At 40.9% G+C, this 24,237-nt stretch overlaps 1 protein-coding gene across 2 annotated transcripts in view; it reads left to right on the forward strand.

The window, feature by feature from the left end:
* The window catches only part of LOC126461624 (zinc finger protein 845-like), a 44,758-nt gene that overhangs the window by 658 nt on the left and 19,863 nt on the right, over positions 1–24,237 (forward strand). For both annotated transcript variants that reach the window (XM_050096010.1, XM_050096011.1), the window contains exons 3-5: positions 16,339–16,550; positions 16,642–16,788; positions 17,104–17,484. In XM_050096010.1, coding sequence (XP_049951967.1) covers positions 16,339–16,550; positions 16,642–16,788; positions 17,104–17,484 — 740 coding nt within the window. The remainder of the gene's footprint in view (positions 1–16,338; positions 16,551–16,641; positions 16,789–17,103; positions 17,485–24,237) is intronic.

Below are 24,237 nucleotides of genomic sequence, written 5' to 3' on the forward strand. Positions count from 1 at the left end.
AACAGAAGTTTAAGAAGTATCTAGGAATACTTTTTATTCCCCTTCATTCAACTGGAAGTAAATCAAATATATCGCACCGCGGCTAGAAAAGTGAAAAGTCAAAAAACTGCAATTTTTAGTTTTAGTGAATAATAGTGTGAGGTGTCCCCAATGTGCTCCAAAAAAACATAATGGAAATTACTGCCAACAATACTTACTTGAAATGTAAAGGAAGCTTGTGCCATTCCAATATAATTTTTTGGGTGTATTCAGTAAAATGCGATTCCTCAAGTATTACGTTTTTTTAAGCTGTCGCTGTTTTTGCCAGGGTGTATATGCTGTCAACATTACGGCATTGCTCTACAGTATCATAGTACATGTACTATATATACTGTTTTGGAAATCTGCATCACTACAAGTAATATGTGAATAATGCTTATCAGAGAGAGAGAGTATTTAAAAATCTGGGAGATAAAATACTTACTGTAATGTTGATTCCTCCCCCTGCCCTCTCTAACACCCCTCTTTGTGTGAATCAGAAAATCGAGCTAGAAACTATTTCTTGTGTATATTGTGACATTTTTGTATCATTGATTGGTTTAATCCATGATTATACATTTTGTGAAGGGCTTCTTAAAAGTAATCATCAAAATTGTATCACAAACCCTTTTCCAAGGCAAAGTTTTAATTAACCTATGGTTATATGCAGTTTTATTCTTTAATTCTAGCCTGCAGTGATGAAATTTCTTTACCTATGTTCCCTTTTTCTGGTTAGTGTTGGCCTTTTAACACCGTGTACAGTGTGTTAACTTTTAGTTGACATACCACTCCCTAGCCCAAAATAAGTAAAAGCTGGATTGATTTGGCTAGGCTAATAATGATTGGTTTTTTGGCTGTGACCATTATTAGGAACTAGCAGTATTAGTAATGTGGAGGTAGACGATGTCTGCTGTATTTCTTTATTGCAGTTCACTGTATTTACCAGTGTTCCACTTGCAAGAAGAATTTGTATGAATTTTTACTTTTATGCGTGACTGTATTCAGCACTGTTCCGTGAGCAAGCAGCATTTAAACAGAATTTTTATTTCTGAGCATGTTGTGGCAGCATGAAATGCAGTTAATGGTGGCAGCACTGCAAGGGCCAGGCATTGCCCCCTCCAAATCATCCTCCCCTCCCCAGTGAACATATCATCACGCCTTGGCCGTCTGTGTGCAGGCTAGGCTTGTGTCTTGCACTCCGTTGCCCTCTTCAGAAATTTGTCAGCTTACAATTAATGCATTGTATTGTCAGTGCTACATTGTCATTCAGTAACCTTAATTTAAACAACAATCCTACAAACTGTTATTTACCTAGTGTACTTAATTGCATCTTATGCGCTTCGGCATCTTGTCATGCTATTTGTTAGCATTGCGTACATGTCTTCCTCAAAATAATATGAAACTAAACAAAAAAGTGAATCTGTATGTACAGCTATTGTCCTCTGTATGAGAGCCTATGGTTCACTTTGTATTGAAATAATAGGAAGCAGAGGGTCGTGTTAGGTGGAACATGGTTAATATTAATCTGAATAGGCCTGGCCTGCTGCAGGGTTCAATTCTGTGATGTATCTTGTTCTTGCTATAAATGAATGATCTATTCTGCACGTACGGCAGCATCTATAAATGAACCTGGGATTCTTAATTTCAAGCCTTGCCTCTCCACCATTAGTCAGATCTGAGAAGTAAATGCTGTTTTTCCTTCCTTCCAGCAGCATACATTCTTTGTATTTTATTTTCTTGGGTGAAAGTAGTTTTAAGCCCTTAAAGTTTGAGATATAATGTCTTTAGTATTTTGTTGATATGTGATTTCTGTTTTGGAAACAATCATATATTTATTGTTTTTTCAGTTATATCAGAATAACAGACTTAACTCACCAAACTAGTTCCGTTCATTCTCATAGACAGTTTTAACAACTGCCCGCTCACCCCAAATTTGTCATTAACATTTCAGTGCAGCTAAGACATTCTTACATTCGGACAATACATATCATCAAATTTGATTTCATCACCACCACCAGTGCATAAGAGAGGTTTCATTTCTTTTTAGACATTCCTACCATTTAATATATCAGTATAAATACAGCACATTGATTCATCTCGTAGCAAATGTATCAACTCTTGTGCTGTACAGAAAGTGAACACATTTTCTAAATATACTTTAGCAACAGATTGTGAGTATGACTAAAGTCTTTTAGGAATTTACTTTTCAAATGCATAACACACCACTGTTCATGTTACATGCAACACTTATTTTTCCAATTTAGTATACAAACTGACTGTGGAATGTACTACATTAACTGAATAATAAACATGGGGATACTGTAACTATTAGTGGCCCTTCACTCTTCAGAATATTCCAAAAGGTAATATTTTGCTGCTCCCATCACCAAATCATCCTCATTTTATTCAGTTTGAAAACTATTGGGTGGCCTCCCAAAAGACTTGAATTTGGAAAACAGTATTGAATTCTGTTCAAAAGTGTTGTTCTCTTTCCCTTCTCTACCATTTACTGTTATTCTCTAAAAGAAATATATGGGTATGTTATAAATCGTCCTGAACTAAAAAAAATGCAGAATTTCCTCAAAAATTAAGAGAAATATGGTCATTAATAATGTAACTTGCAACTCAAATAATGTAAACTCCAGTTAGGAATATCAACATTGTAGGGGAAAAAAATAGACTGCTGCTTACTGTAGAGATGCCACATTAAGTTGCAGACAGGTACAATTAAGACACTACACAAAACTTGTAGCCACAGTCATGATCACACACACACACCATGTTGCTGATTCCACCCCATGTGATGGTTGCATTCTGGCTGTAGTTGTCAGTTGTATATGTAATTTGTGCTTGCTTTTGTATATGATGGCTGTGGTGGAAGGCTTTGTGTAGTGTCTTGTAATTGTGCCAGTCTGCAGCTTAATGTTCCATCTTTGCAGTAAGTAGCAATCTATCCTATCCTTTCCTATAATATAACTTCTATCGGATATATTTTTGTTTACAACACCTTTTGAATCAGACCATGTTGTCTAATTGTGCACTTCACAAAAAGATATGCCAACACACAGAGATACCTGGATGTAGTACTTCATAGGGACATGAAATGGAATTATCACATAGGCTCAGTTGTGGGTAAGCAGGTTGTAGATTTCAGTTTATTGGTAGATTACATCCCATTGTGCCAGTTATTAGGGTTTCTTCATGATCCATTCATGTATGAAGCGGGGGAAGAATCAGTGATTGAATGCCTCTGTGTCAGCAGTAATTATTCTAATCCTATCCTCACAGTCCCTATGTGAGTGACACATGATGGGTTGTAGTATATCCCGAGAATAATCATTTGAAGACAATTCTTGAAACTTTAATAGACTTTCTCGGGATAGTTTATGTCTGTCTTCAAGAGTCTTCCACTTCGTTTCTTCAGAGTCTCTGTGACTCTCTCCCAAGGGTTAAACAACTCCTTGGCGATTAGTGCTTCCCTTCTCTGTATGCATTCAATATCCCCTCTTAGTCCTGTCTGGTCTGGGTCCCACAAATGTGAGCAATATTCTAAAACTAGTCACACTAGTCATTTATAAGTGATGTCTGTTGTAGAACGATTGTGCTTCCCCATATTCTACCAATAAACTGAAGTCTATCACCTGCTTTACCCACAGTGAACCTATGTGATCATTCCATGTCATATTCATACAAAATATTACACCCAGGTAATTGTAGGAGTTAGACGATTCCAGCAGTGACTCTTTGATATTATATTCATAGGATGCTAGGTTTCTTTGTGTTGTGAAGTGAAAATACATTTCTGAAAATTGAGAGCAAGTTGCCAATCTTTACACCACTTTGAAATCTTATCAAGATCTGACATAATATTTATACAGCTTCTTTCAGACAGTACTTAATTATAAATAAATGCCTCACCTGCAAACACTCTGAGGTTACTATTAATATTGTCTCAGAGATCATTTATACAACATGAATAGCAGTGGTCCCTACACACTTCGCTGGGGCACACCTGAAGTTTCTACATCTGAAGATGACTCTCCATCTAAGATAACATGATGTGACCTCCCTACCACTAATTCCTCTATTCAGTTACAAATTTTATTTGGTATCCCCATATGATCGTACTTTCGACAATAAGTATAGATATGGTACTGAGTCAAATGCTGAAAATCAAGAAATACTTTATCTGGATCCAAAGCGTTCAGTATTTCACTTGAGAAAAGTGAGAGTTGGGTTTCACATGATCAGTGTTTTCGAAATCCTTGCTCGTTGCCATTGAAGAGATCATTCCATTCAATATACCTCGTTAGGTTTCAGCCCAGAATATGTCCTAAGATTCTACAACAAATCAATATCCAGGATATTGGACAGTAGTTCTGTGGATCACTTCTATTACCCTTCTTGTAAACAGGTGTGACCTGTGCCTTTCTCGAAAAACTGGGCATGTTTTTTTGTTTGAGGGAGCTACAATAGATTATAGTTGGAACAGGGGCTAACTCAGCAGCAAATTCCGTATAGAATCTGACGGGATTCTGTCTGTCCTGGAGTTTTCAGCTGTTTCTCAACACCACTGACACAAATATTTTTCATTCATCTTTTCAGTGGTAAGAGGTTTAAATTGGGGTAATGCTCCTGGGTTTTTTCTTTGTAAAGGGAGTTTGAAAATGGAGTTACGCATTTCAGCTTTGCTTTGTTACCCTCAGTTTCAGTTCCTGTCGTGTTCACTAGGGGCTAGACACTAACTTTCATGCCATTAACAACTTTTACATATGACCAGAATTTCTTCTGGGTTCTGTGTAAAATCATTTGACAATATTTTGCTATGGTACTCATTGAGGGTGTCATGAATTGGTCTCGTGACTGCCAAACATGTTTCATTCAGCTTATATCTGTAGCCCTACTCTTTGTTTTACGACTGTTATACATTAATCTCTGTTGCTTCAGAAGCTTCTTCACAGTGACTGTATACCATGGATATTCCTTCCCATTATGAAATGTTCTACTGGGTACATACCTATCCAGTGCGTTGTCAACTACTCTCATAAACTTCCTCTTCTTGCTCCTGACCTATCCTGAAAGTTTCAAATTTCTCACTCAGAAATGACACTACTGATTTTTTGTGTTGTTTACTGATTTTATCTACATTACTGAATGTATATGTATCTTGCTGCTTGTTTTAATTGTCCTTTGTACTTAGGTAATATTGTTGCCGCAACCACGTCATGGTCACTGACGCCAGTTTAGACGTGTACAGCTTCATACATCGGGTCTATTTGTTGCCATTAGGTCCAGTGTATTTCCATTGTGAGTGAGGTTCCTCTAGTTATTGAAGAAGGCAATTAGTAAAGTTTCACAGAAGTCTTATCATGCCCACCATCAACAAAACATTAATTTTCCCAGTTAATTGTTGGATGATTACGGTTGCCACCAATGATTATAGTCTGATCAGGAAATTTGTGTACAAGTGAAGTGAGGTTTTCTCTTAAGTTTTCAGTTACATCAGGAGACGAGTCTGGTGAGCAGTAGAAGGATCCAATTATCATCCTTGCCCAAACAATCACAAATGCAATTTCAGTTTCTAGCTTAGTGGATCTGACTTTCATGTCTACTGCGATAAAGACCCTACGTCCATTTCCTATTTGCCTATCCTTTCAACATACACTTAAATTTTCCTCAAAAATCTTGCTTCTATCAATTTCAGGCTTCAACCAGCTGTCTGTACCTGTCTACAAAGGAGACCCATTCTAGAATACTACTAAAGTGTGTGATACGCATACCAAATAAGACTTAACAGGGGACATTGAATATATACAGAGAAGGGCAGCAGGAGTGTCAACTAGTATAGTTTCACCTGTGGTAAAGGGCAACAGAGATGCTGAAGAAACTGAACGGACAGCCTCTTGATGATAGGTGTAGTCCTCAGAGAGTCTACTAACCAAGTTTCAAGAACTGGCTTTAAGTGATGACTTTACAAATATACTACCACCCCTTCACATAGGGATCATAAGGACAAGATTAGAATAATTGCAGCATGCACAGAGATACTGGAACGATTATTCTTCTCACACCCCGTAAGTGAATGGAATCGGGGAAAATCCTAATAGCTTGTACAATGGGATGTGCCCTCTGGCATGCAATTCAGTGATTTTCGCAGTATTGATGTATATCCCAGCGAACAGAAATTTAGTATTTTCTTTTTTTCTTAAAAAGGAATTGTGTAACTGTTAGGAATTTTTTATGACCTCCAGCAAAGATTTGTGAAACAATTTGTTTTTCAGTTTAGTATTTTGTAAGAATATTACCATAGCAAAACAATTTTTCAGTTTAATATTTTGTGAGAGTGTTATTGTAGTCATGGATGATTTGATAACTCTGTGATGGATTTGAATCTTCCTTCCTCTTTTTCATCTTAGTCTGCTTGCAGCATAACTTGTCATTCTTGGATCAATTTCATTTGGAACTCTGTCAAATACAGGTAGTTACATTTCCAGGAACTATGTACCGATTAGTGTTGGAAAATGTTTCCGCACTGTCCTCACTGTTTCCCAGATCTACATGGTGATTATGAATCTGTTCACTTATGAATAGGAAATTACCATTAGGTGTTTAATTGATTTAATAATTTCTCATGACAGGAAGCTGGTTTGTATGTACATTCAAGAAAGAAAAATACATATTCTTAGATAGTTCTTCTGCCCGTGAGATAATGTCAAATTGTATTGAATGAGGTATATTTTGAATGAAAGAACGTATTTCACCATCGACATAGCACAACTAAGCTCCTAGTACACAAAATGATATTCAATTCTCCAAAACGTTCTTGGTAATCGCCTTGGAGGTCTTTCTGTATGGAAAAGTGATGTTAAAGTAATCCAGTGGTAGAGTGAACACCATTAGACACTTGTTTGCTGCCAGTCATGTAAACCTTCTTTTAGAGTTTCTTCCAAATTTCTCAAAGTGTTTTGGAAAGCATTATGTCTGTACCTGAAGTTGTTCGGTTGGTTGAAATGTCTCCATAAAACTAATTCAGAATTGTGGTGACAGCAAGGTAGGTACAAAATGACATTATTAAGCTTTGTTTTTTTACATATACCATTTAGTCCACCAGAGTGGCTTGCTGTGCTATCACAAAGTACCTGAATTCTGTTGGTTCTATCTCAATTTTGTGTACAGCCAACAGTTTGTTATTCTTGTAAAGTTGTTGAAATTTCAGGGATTACGAGCAGTGCCTTCTTGAAAAGTCTTCAATTATATATATATATATATATATATATATATATATAACCTTCCCTTCCCTGGCTACACTAGGGAGGAGGGCCAGGCTCGCGGTCTTGGAATGAAACATTTCCTCCATTACCTCATCTGTACTAGGATGGATGGGGACACATCCCCCACAAAAAAGCCCTCCTTTTATATATATATACAAGTCTCGTGAAATGGAGTCTCTTATTAAGATGCAGTCAGGCTCCCTGTTGATCAAAGCTTCTTCTGCCACCCAATCCACAGCTCTTTGTGCCTGTGATCATCTTGGCAATGTCCTGGTGTCTATTACTCCTCACCAGTCTGATTATGATCCAGGGAGTGATTTTTCATAGGGACCTTATCCTGCAAACACATAAGGAACTCAGGGCTAATCTGGAGTGGTGTGGCGTTCATTTTGTTAGATGTTTGCTGAAGGCTCGCAATGACAACCACACCGACATTGGTGCCTTCATTCCGGCTTTGGAGGGGGTACCCTCCCAGAGGAGGTCAAGCTTACATACTACAGATGTGATGAAGCCTTATAGCCATATGTCCCTCCACCTATTCGGTGCTTGTGTTTTGGGCACATGTCTTCCTGCTGTACAGCAGGCCCTCTGTGTGGTGAAGCTGGCCACCCAATCCATGAGGGAAGCCCCTGTGTTCTGCCACCTGTGTGTGTCAGTTGTGCTGACTGCCACTCCGCTCACTCACTGGATTGCCAAGCTTACAAGAGAGAAAAGATCCAAAAACACAAGTATGCTGAGGCTCACCAAAAGTATGAGAGGCTCCATCTAGCATCACTATCTACAACTTTTGCCTCTGTTACTTCATTTCCTCCTCCTGTCTCTTCCCTACCCCAGCCCCATCCCCCTCCCCCTCCCTGCAGTTCCTGCAACCTCCACTCCAGGAGCAGCACCCACTCCCTGGCCAAAGAAGTGCCTCCTTCTTTGGCACCTGCTGGTGATTGGGCTCCCTCCCAGGACCCCCCCTCCCCAACATCTCTCAAGCCGGAAGACTCTTCCTATCACTTGACCACAAGACACACCATCTGTGAGCTCCAAGGTCACTCCCTCTATATCAATTCCAGATATGGCAGAAGCCTGTATTCCTCCTGTGCCCTGCCCTCCTTCACCTCTGAAAGAGGAGGAGGAGGAGGAGGAGGAGGAGGAGGAGGAGAAGAAGAAGAAACATAAATCTCAAGACAAGGCACTCCCACAGGGTTTTTCAGCTTTGGTAGATGGATGGCATAACAGTATGCACAACAAAATCATTAAGGAAACTACGAATGTGTGGAAGTCTTCCATGCGGGCCTCTCGCAGGGAATCAGTTGTCCTCTGCCGTCTCCGCATTGGCCATGCTTGGCGACCTACGGTTACCTCTTGGACCGTGAAGACCTGCCTCAGTGTCGGTGTAGCACCTAGTTGACAGTGGTCCATATTCTGGTGCACTGTTTCACTTTGACTGCCCAGCGACAAAATCTTGGGTTACCAGACTCGTTGCCACTCATTTTATCTGACAATGCCTCATTGGCTGATTTAGTTTTACATTTTATTCGTGAGGGTGGGTTTTATCATTTAATCTAAGTTTTAGCGCATGTCCTTTGTCCCTCTGTGTCCGCCAACTTAGCGCTTTTAGGGTGGATGTTTTAATGTGTTGCAGAGTGGCTGGGTTTCCTTTCTATTCTCATGGTCCGCCAGCCACTGTTATCTGCTTTCGTGTTTTACCCTCTTCTGTTTCTAGCGTCTCTGTTGTTTTCTTCCCCTCTTTCGTTCCTTTTAGTGTGTTGTCTTTCCTTCATTCTTGTGGTTTTTCTTTTCTTTCCGTTTTGTGTTATATTTCTCGTCTGTTTTATATTCACACATGTAGCATTGTTTTATTAGGAACAAGGGACTGATGACCTCGTAGTTTGGTCCATTCCCCCTTCTTTTAAACCATATAATCCCACCAGTGAGGATCAAATCCATTTCATATTGCTTTGCAACGTTACACGCAGTTATTTAATCATTGTGACTGTCAACCTGCAGACTATTGCTGTATTCAAATGTTACAGGATTGTTTTCCCTATTCGCCTGCATTAACACAAATTTTTCTACATTTACATTTGTTATTTGAGATACTGACAGGTTTCAGATATCTTATATAATGGTAAGACAGAGATTTAGGAACCAGGTTTTAAATTGTAAGACACTTCCAGGGGCAGATGTGGACTCTGACCACAATCTATTGGTTATGACCTGTAGATTAAAACTGAAGAAACTGCAAAAAGGTGGGAATTTAAGGAGATGGGACTTGGATAAACTGAAAGAACCAGAAGTTGTACAAAGTTTCAGGGAGAGCGTAAGGGAACAATTGTCACAAATGGGGGAAAGACACACAGTAGAAGAAGAATGGGTAGCTTTGAGGGATGAAGAAGTGAAGGCAACAGAGGATCAAGTAGGTAAAAAGACGAGGGCTAGTAGAAATCCTTGGGTAACAGAAGAAATATTGAATTTAATTGATGAAAGGAGAAAATATAAAAATGCAGTAAATGAAGCAGGCAAAAGGGAATATAAACGTCTCAAAAATGAGATCGACAGGAAGTGCAAAATGGCTAAGCAGGGATGGCTAGAGGACAAATGTAAGAATGTAGAGGCTTATCTCACTAGGGGTAAGATAGATACTGCCTACAGGAAAATTAAGGAGACCTTTGGAGAAAAGAGAACCACTTGCATGAACATAAAGAGCTCAGATGGAAACCCAGTTCTAAGCAAAGAAGGGAAAGCAGAAAGGTGGAAGGAGTGTATAGTAGAGGGTCTATACAAGGGTGATGTTCTTGAGGACAATATTATGGAAATGGAAGAGGATGTAGATGAAGATGGAATGGGAGATACGATACTGCATGAAGAGTTTGACAGAGCACTGAAAGACCTGAGTCGAAACAAGGCCCCCGGAGTAGACAACATTCCATTGGAACTACTGATGGCCTTGGGAGAGCCAGTCCTGACAAAACTCTACCATCTGGTGAGCAAGATGTATGAAACAGGCGAAATACCCTCAGACTTCAAGAAGAATATAATAATTCCAATCCCAAAGAAAGCGGGTGTTGACAGATGTGAAAATTACCCAACTATCAGTTTAATAAGTCACAGTGGCAAAATACTAACGTGAATTCTTTACAGACGAATGGAAAAACTAGTAGAAGCCGACCTCGGGGAAGATCAGTTTGGATTCTGTAGAAATGTTGGAACACGTGAGGCAATACTGACCCTACGACTTATCTTAGAAGCTAGATTAAGGAAGGGCAAACCTACATTTCTAGCATTTGTAGACTTAGAGAAAGCTTTTGACAATGTTGACTGTAATACTCTCTTTCAAATTCTGAAGGTGGCAGGGGTAAAATACAGGGAGCGAAAAGCTATTTACAATTTGTACAGAAGCCAGATGGCAGTTATAAGAGTCAAGGGGTATGAAAGGGAAGCAGTGGTTGGGAAGGGAGTGAGACAGTGTTGTAGCCTCTCCCCGATGTTATTCAATCTGTATATTGAGCAGGCAGTAAAGGAAACAAAAGAAAAATTTGGAGTAGGTATTATAATCCATGGAGAAGAAATAAAAACTTTGAGGTTCGCCGATGACATTGTAATTCTAACAGAGACAGCAAAGGACTTGGAAGAGCAGTTGAATGGAATGGACAGTGTCTTGAAAGGAGGATATAAGATGAACATCAACAAAAGCAAAACAAGGATAGTGGAATGCAGTCGAATTAAGTTGGGTGATGCTGAGGGTATTAGATTAGGAAATGAGGCACTTAAAGTAGTAAATGAGTTTTGCTATTTGGGGAGCAAAATAACTGATGATGGTCGAAGTAGAGAGGATATAAAATGTAGATTGGAAATGGCAAGGAAAGCGTTTCTGAAGAAGAGAAATTTGTTAACATCGAGTATAGATTTAAGTGTCAGGAAGTCGTTTCTGAAAGTATTTGTATGGAGTGTAGCCATGTATGGAAGTGAAATGTGGATGATAAATAGTTTGGACAAGAAGAGAATAGAAACTTTCAAAATGTGGTGCTACAGAAGAATGCTGAAGATTGGATTGGTAGATCACATAACTAATGAGGAAGTATTGAATAGGATTGGGGAGAAGAGAAGTTTGTGGCACAACTTGACCAGAAGAAGGGATCGGTTGGTAGGGCATGTTCTGAGGCATCAAGGGATCACCAATTTAGTATTGGAGGGCATTGTGGAGGGTAAAAATCGTAGTGGGAGACCAAGAGATGAATGCACTAAGCAGATTCAGAAGGATGTAGGTTGCAGTAGGTACTGGGAGATGAAGCAGCTTGCACAGGATAGAGCAGCATGGAGAGCTGCATCAAACCAGTCTCAGGACTGAAGACCACAACAACGTCATTTAGTATTTATCATTTATGGAAGGTTTTCAAAATTTCTTGTTTTTGTAATGTTTGTATATTCTGGAGTATTTGATTTTCATAAATAGCAGCACAGTCCATCTAAGAGGTCATTTATCTCCTGGCTGTGTGTTGGTGTTTGTAGTAAAAGTGCTTTTAGTGTCAAGTGCTGTATTTCATTGATACACTACCACTAGATTTGGACTTGATTGTTGTTACGATGTGACATTGTTTGTTAGATTAACTCGGTACTTCAAAACACCTACATAACCATGGCCCCAATTGAAATGTAAAAGCCTACATGGATAGGGGCCCAAAGCAGCACATCATTCTCCCAAGGTCCATATATTTAAGAGACCAATCTATTCCAGTAGTTAGACTGCACGTCAGGAATTCGCCAGTATTTTCTGCAGGTGCTACTCAGGGCCCAATGAAATGACTGAAAAGATTTAATCCAGTTACCAAATATGAGAGGTGGTGTGACATGATATTTTGGCAGATGTGTACTTGTAATTGGGCTGTTAAGTCAAGCAGTGATTAGAGGCCAACAAAAACAGCTAGATAGCTGAGACAAATTCCAGCTTAAACTGGAGAAAACATTTGGTAGCAATCAACAGCAAGTCCACTAAACAGAACAATTGAAGATCAGGGCCCTGTGATGGTGACCCAAAAAAGTATTTTACAATAAACAATTTATTCATGAACATTTTTCCGAAATTCCTTCAGTCACCTTCAAAGTACTCTGCACTAGATGGGATGCAATTATCAACTATTTTTCCCACAGTTTGAAGCATGTCTGGAGCTTTTCAACTTTGATATAATCCAGTGCTCTTTGCAAAGCTGTTTTTACTACCTCCACAACATCATAATGCATCCCTTTGTGGTTTTTTTTTTTTTTTTTTTCATTTGTAGGAATAGGAAAAAGCCACATGGGGCTATATCTGACGAGTACAGTGGGTGGGGAATGACAGACCATCCCTGAGATGCTAAATAGGTGGTCACTCTTAAGGCTGTGTGTGCAGGGGCATTGTTGTGATGAATTGTCCAGTCACCTGGTTGCCAAAGTCCTGGGTGTTTCCTCTGCACATCCTCTTGCAGATGTCTTAATATTACCAAACTGCCGGTTAACAGACTGGCCAGTGGGTATAAATTCGCAATGCACAGTTCCATGAGAATAAAAAAGAGGCAGTGATCATAGTCTTCACATTCGACCTCACTTGCCTTGCTTCTTTTTTATCTGGGAGAATTGGGAGTTCTCCACTGGCTTGTCGCTTGTTTTATTTCTGGGTCATACCCGTAACACCAATTCTCATTGCCTGTAATGCCTTTGTTCAGAAAGTTTGGATCACTTTGTCAAGTCCTGGCGCATGTACATGTGTGTGGTTCTTTGCTCCCATTTGAGAAGATGCGGAACAAATTAAACAGCAACATGTGTCAAGTGCAAATCTTTACTCAAAATTTGCTGGCAGAAGCTCCAAGTAATGCCTTTCTCTGTTGAAATTTAGTCAGTCATGAAATGACAGTCCCCCCCCCCCCCCCCCCCTCTCTCTCTCTCTCTCTCTCTCTCTCTCTCTCTCTCTCTCTCTCTTTTTAAAACGATGTTTTCCTCATTTCACAAGGTTGCAGGACATCCATAACGAGGTTGGTCTTAAACACTCATCTCATCATGTTTAAAATATTTCATGTGGATTCTTTGTTCTTTTGAAGTGGCCATGACTACTTCACATTTAGAGCAAGCCAACAGTCAGAGAAACAAAACACTACACTCACGCGTTAGCCTACACACTGAAGTTGTCTGCACAGTTGTTTTAGGAAGGTATCTACCGACCCCGTGTAGTGGGAGAACTCTGCTACATCTAAGAATGGCAGCGCCCTCAGTCCAGTTCTTTATCCCAATGACCCACACCCACTTTTATGTAACATTGTGAATGCATTTGAATATCGCAGAAGCTGGCAAAATTTCGCACTTCATGAAAGGCATTGCAGAAGTCAATATACCAAACTGTTCTGTCAAAGGATGTCACAACAATTGAGGAATTCATCAAGTGATGTCTGCCACATCAAAGAAGAGAGTTGGACAAAAGAAATGTTATTCTGTGGTGGCTCATGATTATTAATTCTGGCTGTTCTAAAATTTTTAGATGCAGATAAATTTGAGGGTGTGAAATTAATAGCATCTGCTGTAAAACAGTTATGCTAACCAACAAGTTTATACAGCTACTTGTGGTGGTGGTGACGACGACAATATGCATAACTTATCTAAAAAATAAATAATTGTTTTGTGGAATATTGTTGTTTTGTACATAATTAAGTACAGTTTAGGACAGGAATGAAATAATGTTTAAGGTTTCGCTACTCCTCGTTTCACACTTTTGTATAAGGGAAATTTTCGTGCTTTTATTTATTTATTTTTTTTTTATTTATTTATTTTATTTTTTTTTTTTCAGACAAATGTACAAGATACTTAGCATATTGATTAGCCCACGAATTTAACTTCTGGGTCATTTGTACATTGCACCTACACAACAACTTATGCTTGTTATATACTTCTTCATTAAATGCTTGCTTGTATTCACACTTATTTGATTTCATCACTTTTAGTCAGTAGATCTGATCTGGAAGGCCTTAGCTCCTTTGTGACTAAATTTTCCATGTAATTTTCTTTTCTGTTAGCATACAGATTCAAGGAAGTTCATATTGACACTCCACATAAAAGCCAATTCCAGTACAGTAAACAACCAACTCATAACTGCTGTTTGTGGAAATGATTTAATTCAAGTGATAATGTCTACCAGCACTGTCACTTGACTAGAATACAAATGAGGTACTGAGAACCATAAGCACCGTGTAGTCGACCCCTCATTTAAGTATATTTTAGACAGCTTAATGAGACAGCTTTACATGATTGTTTATATACACAGTGTGGGCCTACAGCACAGATTATCCTGACTCACCATAAAATTAACAGATTTCGGTAGCATGAATAAATGCCACAATGTCAGAAAGGCAACTATGTGCATTATGGTTCTCGTGCCTCAAATGGATTACTGTATGATAAAAGTCAAAACTTAATTTACAACAACTCTTTCAGAAATCCACAAAATAGGTTTTTCTGTCAGTATAACTATAACATATACTGACATCCAATCTAGTTTTACTATATTGTGAGTGAATTGGCATATCTGAAGAATGTGCTGCTGTCTAGTGGGATTTATGCCAAGCGAATGGGAATAAGTCTGCTGCAGTGTGCTACCATCTGGTGGCATTGATGTAAATTTGTAATTGAGTGGTAAGGGCTAGCTGTGCATGCTGTGAACTGTGCATGCTGTGAACAGTGCATGTTGTTTATCAAACCCGTATGTATTTGGCCTGTGAGGCAATTATATCATGCCAGTTGTGCATGTGCAGCTCCTTAAAATGTGCACAACTGAAGTTATGCTCATGACCCTGATGCCAAGTTTCACGAAGTCTAGAAGAGTAGCAATTTAGCATAGTGCAATAGATTTAGTGTGGTGTATTTCAGATTACTGCATCTATGTTATGTTTAACAGTATTCAAAGAAAAATAACCAAAATATCCGCAAGGTGTCAAAAGTTTGTGCTCTTATGCAGTAGCCACCACTGGTATTAATGACTCCTAGATGTGGTCCCTAAAGAAGTTTTAGATAATGATCACAACCTCACCTCTCTCATCAGAATGGTAGTGAGAGAAGAGATACAGCATTTTATGACAGCCTAAACTGTCATACTGAGTAAACTTGAGGTAACAGCCTTGAATGCAAACCCACATCAGGAGGCAATAGAAAATGTTGAGGAAGAGTTGTATCAGCTTTTAGCACAAACATGTCAGAAAGAAAAGACTCTGCCAACTTGGACTTAATGCAACATCCGTCAAACCACAACCCAGTATTTAACCGACACAGGTACAATCAATTCCTCCATCGAGGGTAACTCCCTGACAGAGAAACACAAACTTGGAGACAGAGGACAACACGCATCCACTGTGGATGCCCTGGACATGTTGTATGTTACTGCAGAGAAAGAACAACAACTTAGACTACTATGCTGCCAGACATCAACCATTAAATAGTTAAATTCATGCTGGCTAGCTGTAGATGATTATAATTAACTGCGGATGATTTTAGTGTACAGTCATTGCTGCACCATACTCAAGGTCACTCCCTAGGATGCCATATCCATTACTCAGCATCGTACAGGAGTTCCATCTGCTTGCCCAACCACTCAATTCAGGAAGATGTAGGTGAGGCGACCATCTGTGGAGGTGAGGCTGCCACAGATGAAAATACTCCATGGAGAACAGTCACAAAGACTTCAAGAAATCTCACTTCATCTCATCTCACTGAGTCTTGCTGGTAAAGAAAAACTATAATTTATTAACACATACTGTTCTGTATAAAAGTCCTTCGTCCTTAAAAATCTCAGAGCTTGTGGACCATTACCAGATGTGTAGCTTACCTTACCTTTTCTTATTTCCTCTTTCCAGTAGAAAACACTTAAAGAAGGGACAGTATACATTACTTTACTGGAACTTCCAGCAGTAAATATTTATTTTATTGTATGTTATTTGAGAATACTGAGTTATGTATCTGATTATTTATGTTAAAACTTTAATTTTTTGAATACTAAGGAAACTGGTGGTTTGACCAGTGTGATAGTCATTCTTTTATTTTGTAGTGAAAGCAGAAACTACTGACCATGAGAGGTTTTCAGATGATTGCAATTCCGGAATTGCTGACTGGTCAGAAACAACAGAGGAGCTGCAAATTTTAGCACCTCATCTCTGTCGACTGTGTGCCAATGTATCCGAAGATCTGGTAGAAGTTTTTGGAGAAGAAGGGAAGAAATTGGATCTTTGCAATAAAATACACACACATCTACCAATAATGGTGTGTATCTTTGTCTTTTCAGAAAACATTGAAATCTCTTAACATTATTAGTCTTTTCTCTGTAGTGTATTAATCAGCTCAAATTTTCCAGGTGACAGAACAAGATGCCCTACCAACTAGATGTTGTTGTTCTTGCATATCAAAGCTGGAAATGTGCCATAAATTTGTTGTATCGTGTTTAGATGCTAATTCTAAGCTGTGCACAATTCTTCGTTTACCACGGACATCGTATGATGAGGTAAGAGCTCTACAGTATCAACTGCAAGAAACTACTGTTAACACTGATGAGCTGTTAGCCTATGGCTATGGACATTTGAATAAAGATTTAGTGTAAATGGTGTGTCATAAATCATTTATATATGCAGTTGTTTCATTTTTTATATTTTCATAATATTATTGATTTACAAGTAGGGTAAGCTTTGCTGTCCTGTTTAGTGGCAGAACATAACACAAAGATTTCAAAACTTCACACAATATTTTTTTCGCTCAGATATGTAAATGGTTTGAAGATTTAATTTATCTTCTCAAGTTTCGTATAAAATTATGTTTACAGAACACTGGCACTTCACTGATGTTGGGAGAACACATTGGACCATTTGAGACTGTCGTTATCGAGAAAGAGAGTAGTTTGGCTGACAGATTTAATGAAGAGGTGGATGTACATCCCAATATAAGTGAGTCCAGTCTGTTAAAGAATGGAACTGACATAAGCAAAAATCAGACTAATTTTGTTTCAAGCAGAGTGCTGAATGATAATAAAAATGACAATATCAGGGGAAGTAGTGTAATGAAAGGAGCTTCTCCATATGAAGAACGTACGTTTCTTGTAGAAGGAAAACAGGAAATGAATAAACAGTTGGTGATTGCCAATGTGTGTTCCTACATTAACTCTGGCAAAAATAAAATAAATAAGAAGAGAAATCTTCAAAGAAAGGTAATTTTGATAGTAAATGGTAGTGTATGGAAATTTGTTCTTAAGCTACAACAGTTGTTGAAATTTGCTTGCATTTACACTATCTGATCAAGAGTGTGTAGACACTTACTAGTGGACATTAATGATGGGGTGTGTCCACCCTTCACCTTTATGGTGGTTTGAACTGTGTTGGGGACACTTGCAATGAGGTTTTTGAATGTTGGTGAAGGAATGGCAGCTCATTTTTAAAGAGCCAAAAGGAGAGAAAACACTTATGTTGATGTTGAACACTGGAATCTGGAGTGAAGTAGATGTTCTAACTTATACCAAAGGTGTTCCACGTCTTTCAGGTTAGGGCTTCATTAGAACAGTCTTTCAACATTCCTGAAAGATTGTTTGAAAGACTGTTATTATTATTATTATTATTATTATTATTATTATTATCATCATCAAATGATTTTATTACAACCACCTTGTGCAATCCTTGACAGCCACTGTCTATCAGTGTGTGTGTTCTGTTGGGTCTTCATTTAACTAGGGTTGTTCTTTTGGGTTTCCACTTCGCTCACCTCGCCAACATTCGGCTTGGGCAGCTTTAGAAGAGTCAAAATGTCTCCAATGGATTTGGTGCCATGCAGTGACTAGCCTACGTCGGAAGACACTTGGGATCTCATGAGACACGTTCCATTACAGCTTCTTTACTAAAAAAAAACAGTACTTCCCGCTAACTTTTGTACTGGCTGTTCCCACTTCTTGTAATGTCTTGAGACCATTTCCGCATTACATAGTGGTCTCTGGATACCTTGGATCAGATAGTGTAGCGTTTCTCCATAACGTTTGAGAGACGATTATTATTTCTGTTTTCTAATGGTGATATATAAAAACATTTCTCAGACAAATTATACAGATTTAAAATAAATAAATGAATGTATGGGCTGCAAGAATAACTGTTTGTCCTGTGTAATTAGTATATCTTATAAAACACTATCATATATTAGTTTTTCTTCAAATAATAATCGTGTCAGATGTTGAAGGACGAAAAAATAACTTCAAATTTTTGAAGCATAATAAATTTGAGTTATAGGTTTTCTGTAGCCTCCTTGAGCTTTTGGTTTGGTACTTTTTATGTTACAATATGGAAATTGTTTTTTTACATATTTTTGGAAGATTAGTTGGAAACTATTGTCATTCTGGTGTGCATACATTCTCTGAAACTTGTGTTAATATCTTTTGAGTATAGCGTGTGTTTGAAACACAACGTCTGGAATGTAAGATTGTTGTTTTCACCCCACAGTAATGAAATGTGAAGTTACTTGAGAGAGTGTGAACTTTGCTTGCAAACAACCTTTATTGTTGATCACTGGTTTTGGTGATGGTGTTTACCATCTTCAGATCTCACTAAAAGCTTATTACATGTATCCTATACCAGCAGTACAAGTACGCTTTCTAAAACATTGCCAGGTATGTGTGGGACAAGCTGAATGATGCATCAGAAGTAGACATTAAAATCCACAGTCTACAGAGTAATTCACTAAATGTACGTGTCCCATACCATGCGCCCCCCCCCCCTCCCTCCCAACTCCCCCGTGGGTCCACTGGTAAGAGAGTAGGCCTGAGGTATTCCTGCCTGTCATAAGAGGCGACTAAAAGGAGTTTCACACATTTCAGCCTTTGTGATGGTCCCCTGTAGGGTTTGACATCAATTTGTCTCAAAATTTTCCCGAAGAGCGAGCCAGTTGGGGAACGGTGCCTTACGTGGTGCATTGTGTCCATCGTGCATTGAGATCTTTGGCCCAGTTTCTCGTCGTCACATTGCATTCCCACCCATTCTCCATCCCTTGGGTGAGGACACCTTGCTGGGTGCGTTTTCCACCATGCACTATGCAGTGTCGCTTTCTGCGTCGAGGATGACCATGGACTTCTTTGCACCTCATATCCGGTATGGGAGCCAGTCCGTTGTGATGGGGCCGCCACGTACCCAGTTGGTTGTAGCCCCCTGGCCACACAGGGATTGCTCTGCTTTGCCTGTGCTGTTAACTCCCCACGTATTCCAAGGGGCATCAGGACTCCCAGCAATGGCCATCATGCCAGGAGGCCTTTGCTGCGGCTGGGTGCTGCCAGTGGGGAGGGCCACTGGTCAGAGTGGGTGGCATCAAGGCAGATGACACGTGATGAAGCGTAGTCCATCATCTCTTGCTGGTGTTGAAACACCAGTAATCTCTTAAGCGTTCACAAGCTCAATTCAATGAATAGAAGTACAACCCCAAATCGTTCCCCTCCCTGGCCACACCATGGGAGGAACGTCAGGCTAAGGATGGCAGCAGATCTTATTCGCCCCAGTACCTTGTATTTTCGAGAGCTGATGATGAGTCTTTAATGCTGAGGAAGCCTCAGTTTTTTGTTGAGCATTTAGAGGACAAGTTTGGGGAGGTGGAGGGCTTGTCCAAAATAAGATGTGGGTCAGTCTTGATCAAAACATCATCCTCTGCCCAGTCACAAGCATTACTCGCTTGTGACAAGCTGGGGTATGTTTCTGTAACCATCACACCCCATAAGAGCTTAAATATGGTCCAGAGTATCATATTTCACAGAGACCTTTTTTTGCTGTCTGACAATGAGCTGCGCGCCAATTTAGAGTGGTGATGTATACATTTCGTCCGACGTGTCCGCCAGGGGCCGAGGGATAATCAGGTTTGCCACTGGTGCCTTCATCTTGGCCTTTGATGGAGATACATTGCTCTAGAAGGTCAAGGTGATGGGCTACTGCTGTGCTGTCAAGCCCTATATCCCTCCCCCGATGTGGTGCTTTAAGTGCTGGAAGTTCAGCCATATGTCTTCCCGCTGTACTTCCAGCGTCACATGTCGCGATTGCGGATGCCCATCACATCCCAATACTCCATGTGACCCGCCTCCCATCTGTGTCAACTGCGGAGATCACCATTCGTGGAGTTTGCGTTTATGTCCTAAACTCAGTCTGTAGTGAACGTTTGCCCCTTCAAACCCCTCTTGAAGTTGTGGTTGTCAGAATGACGATGCAGGAAATAACTGTCTGCAATGTATATCTTCCTCCAGATGGTGCAGTGCCCCTGAATGTATAGCTACACTGATTTACCTACTGCCTAAACCTTTCCTACTTCTGGGAGATTTTAACGCCCATAACCCTTTGTAGGGTGGCACTGTACTCACTGGCTGAGGCAAAGATGTCTCAGTTCGACCTCTGCCTCTTAAATACTGGGGCTGCCACACTTTTCAGTGTGGCTCATGGTAGTTACTCGGCCATTGATTTATCAATTTGCAGCCCAGGACTTCTTCCATCTATTCACTGGGGAGCATATGATGACCTGTTTGGTAGTGACCATTTCCCCATCTTCCTGTCACTGCCCCGGCCTCAGGCCCACGGACGCCTGCCCATATGGGCTTTAAACAAGGCAGACTGGGAAACTTTCACCTCTGCTGTCACCGTTGAATCTCCCCCACACGGTAACATCGATGCGATGGCTGAGCAGGTGACTAGGACAACTGTTTCTGCGAAAGAAAACTTGATCCCTCGCTCTTACGGATACCCCCAGTGTATGGCAGTCCCTTGGTGGTCCAGGAAGTCACTGATGCAACTTAGGAGCATTGGCAAGCTCTACAGCGGCATAAGCAGAACACTTTCCTGGAGCACCTCATAGCCTTTAAAAGGCTCCAACCTATCAAACTACAGAAGCAGGAGTGTTGGGACAGAGAAATCTTGACCATTGAGTGCCATATGTAACCTTCCCAAGTCTGGGCATAGATCAAAAGTGTTTTCGGGTACCAGACCCCAACAGGTGTTCCCAGTGTTACCATAAATGGCGTGTTATCTACTGATGCAACTGCAATTGCCGAGCACATTGATTGAGTTTCTGCATCCAAGAATTACCCCCCAGCCTTTCGCACTCTGATGGCGGCTGGAAGGGCATGTCCTCTCATTCACTAATGCCACAGTGAATCCTGTAACGCCCCATTTACAGACTGGGAGCTCCTCAGTGCTCTTGCACATTGCCCCGACACAACTCCTGGGCCTGATCAGATCGACAGCCTGATAATTAAACATCTGTCATCTGTCTACAAGTGACATCTGCTTGTCATCTTCAACCGGATATGGTGCAATGGCGTCTTTCCATTACAATGGCGGAAGAGCACCATCATTCCGGTGCTCAAACCCAGTAAAAACCCACTTGATGTGGATAACTATCAGCCCATCAGCCTCACCAACATTCTTTGTAAGCTGCTGGAACATATGGTATGTCGGTGGTTGGGTTGGGTCCCGGAGTCATGTGGCCTACTGGCCTCGTGTCGGAGCGTTTTCCCCAGGGTCTTCTCTACCACAGATAAACTTGTGTCCCTCGAGTCTGCCATCCGAACAGCCTTTTCCAGGTGGCAACACGTGGTTGCTGTCTTTTTTTGACTTATGTAAAGCATATGACATGACCTGGCAACATCATATCCTTGCCACATTGTATGAGTGTCGTCACCGAGGCCCGCTCCAGATTTATATCCAAAACTTCTTGTCACTTCGTACTTTTCGTGTCCTAGTTGGTGCCTTCCACAGTTCCATCCATATCCAGGAGAATGGAGTCCCACGGGGCTCTGTATTGAGTGTCTATTTTTAGTGGTCACTAACGTTCTAACAGCAGCTGTCGGGCCCTCCGTCTGACCTTCTCTGTATGCACACGGCTTCTGCATTTTGTACTGGTGCTCCAGTACTGGTGTTGCTGAGCGTCGCCTACAGGGAGCCATCCACAAGGTGCAGTCATTGGCTCTAGCACATGGCCTCCAGTTTTCAGCCGCAAAGTCATGTCGTGCACTTCTGTCGGCGTTATACCATTCATCTAGACCTAGAATTTTACCCTCATGATGATTCACTCACTGTAGTGGAGACATATAGATTCTTAGGACTGGTTTTCGATGCTCGTTTGACTTGACTTCCTCTCCTTCGTCAACTAAGCAGAAGCGCTGGCAGCACTTCAATGACCTCCGTTGCCTGAGCAACACCTGTGGGGGTGCAGATTGCTCTACGCTGCTGGGGCTCTACAGAGCCCTTGTCCAATCCCGAATTGACTATGGGAGTGTGGTTTATGGTTCAGCAGCGCCCTCAGCATTGCATTTACTCGACCCAGTGCACCACTGCAGTATTAGACTAGCAACAGGAGCTTTTAAGATGAGTCCAGTCACCAGTGTACTGGTGGAGGCTGGGGTCCCTCCGTTGCAGATCAGACGCACACAACTGCTCACCAGTTACGCAGCATGCATTCATAGTTCTCCTGAGCATCTGAATTACCTTCTCCTTTTCCCACCTGCGGCAGTCCATCTCCCGCATCGGCGGCCCAGGTCTGAGATAACGATTGCGGTTCGCTTTCGGTCCCTTTTCTCTGAACTTGAGTCCTTCCTTTTATTACCTCTACTTGCGGTCCGTTCACGTACGCCTCCATGGTGTACACCTCAGCCACAGCTTCGTCTGGACCTGTCATGTGGCCCTAAGGAATCCGTTAACCCTGCGGCTCTCTGATGTCGCTTCCTCTCGATTCTTAACGTGTTATGGGGCTCTGAAGTGGTGTACACCAATGGCTCAATGGCTGATGGTCACGTAAGCTTTGCCTATGTTCACAGCGGCCATATTGAACAGCATTCCTTACCCGATGGCTGCAGTGTATTCACTGCAGAGCTGATGGCCATTTCTCATTCACTTCAGTATCTCCGTTCATGCCTTGGGGAGTCTTTTCTTTTATATACTGACTCCTTGAGCAGCCTGAAACTATCGATCAGTGCTACCCTCGTCATACTTTGGTAGCGTCCATCCAGGAGTCCATCTATGCCCCGGAATGGTCCATTCGTTCAGTGGTGTTCATCTGGATTCCTGGTCACGTCGGAATCGCAGGAATGAACTTGCTGACAGGCTGGCCAAATAGGCTACACAGAAACCACTTCTGGAGATGGGCATCCTTGCAAGTGACCTGCGTTCGTTATACGCTGCAAGGTTTTTCAGCTTTGGGAGACGAAATGGCAAAATAACTGTACGCACAACAAACCAAGAGCCATTAAGGGGACCACGAAAGTGTGGAAGTTCTCGATGAGGGCCTCTCGCGGGAACTCCATGGTTCTCTGCCAGTTCTGCATTGACTGTGCCTGGGCAACTCTCGGCTACCTCCTACGCCATGAAGTATCGTTGAGGCACCCGGTTGACACTGCCCATATTCTTCTTCTCTGTCCCTTTTTACTGCCCTGTGACGTCATCTTCGGTTGCCGGACTCGTTATTATTGATTTTAGCAGACGTCGTCTCGTTGGCTGATTTGGTTTTACATTTCATCCGTGAGGGTGGGTTTTATCATTCGATCAGAGTTTCAGCAGGTGTCCTTTGTCCCTCTGTGTCCTCCACCTTGGTGCTTTTAGGGTGGAGGTTTTAATGTGTGCACAGTGATTGGCTTTTCCTTTTTATTTTCGTGGTTGGCCAGCCACTGTAATCTGCTTCCTTATTTTACTCTCTTCTAACTGTTTTTTGCATCTCTCTGTTTTCTTGTCCTCTTTTGTTCCTTTCAGTGTTTGCTGCCTTTCCTTTGTTCTTGTGGTCTTTCCTTTCTTTCCGTTTTGTGTTATATGTCTCGTCTGTTTTATTCTCACACTTGTGGCATTGTTTTATTAGGAACAAGGGACCGATGACCTTGTAGTTTGCTCCCTTCCCCATCTTTTATACCAACCAACCAACTCGTACCACGCACTATTGTGCATGTCATTGCAGCCATGTCACAGCT

This window comes from Schistocerca serialis, chromosome 1 (genome assembly GCF_023864345.2).
Source record: "Schistocerca serialis cubense isolate TAMUIC-IGC-003099 chromosome 1, iqSchSeri2.2, whole genome shotgun sequence".
In the NCBI taxonomy this organism is placed as follows: domain Eukaryota; kingdom Metazoa; phylum Arthropoda; class Insecta; order Orthoptera; family Acrididae; genus Schistocerca; species Schistocerca serialis.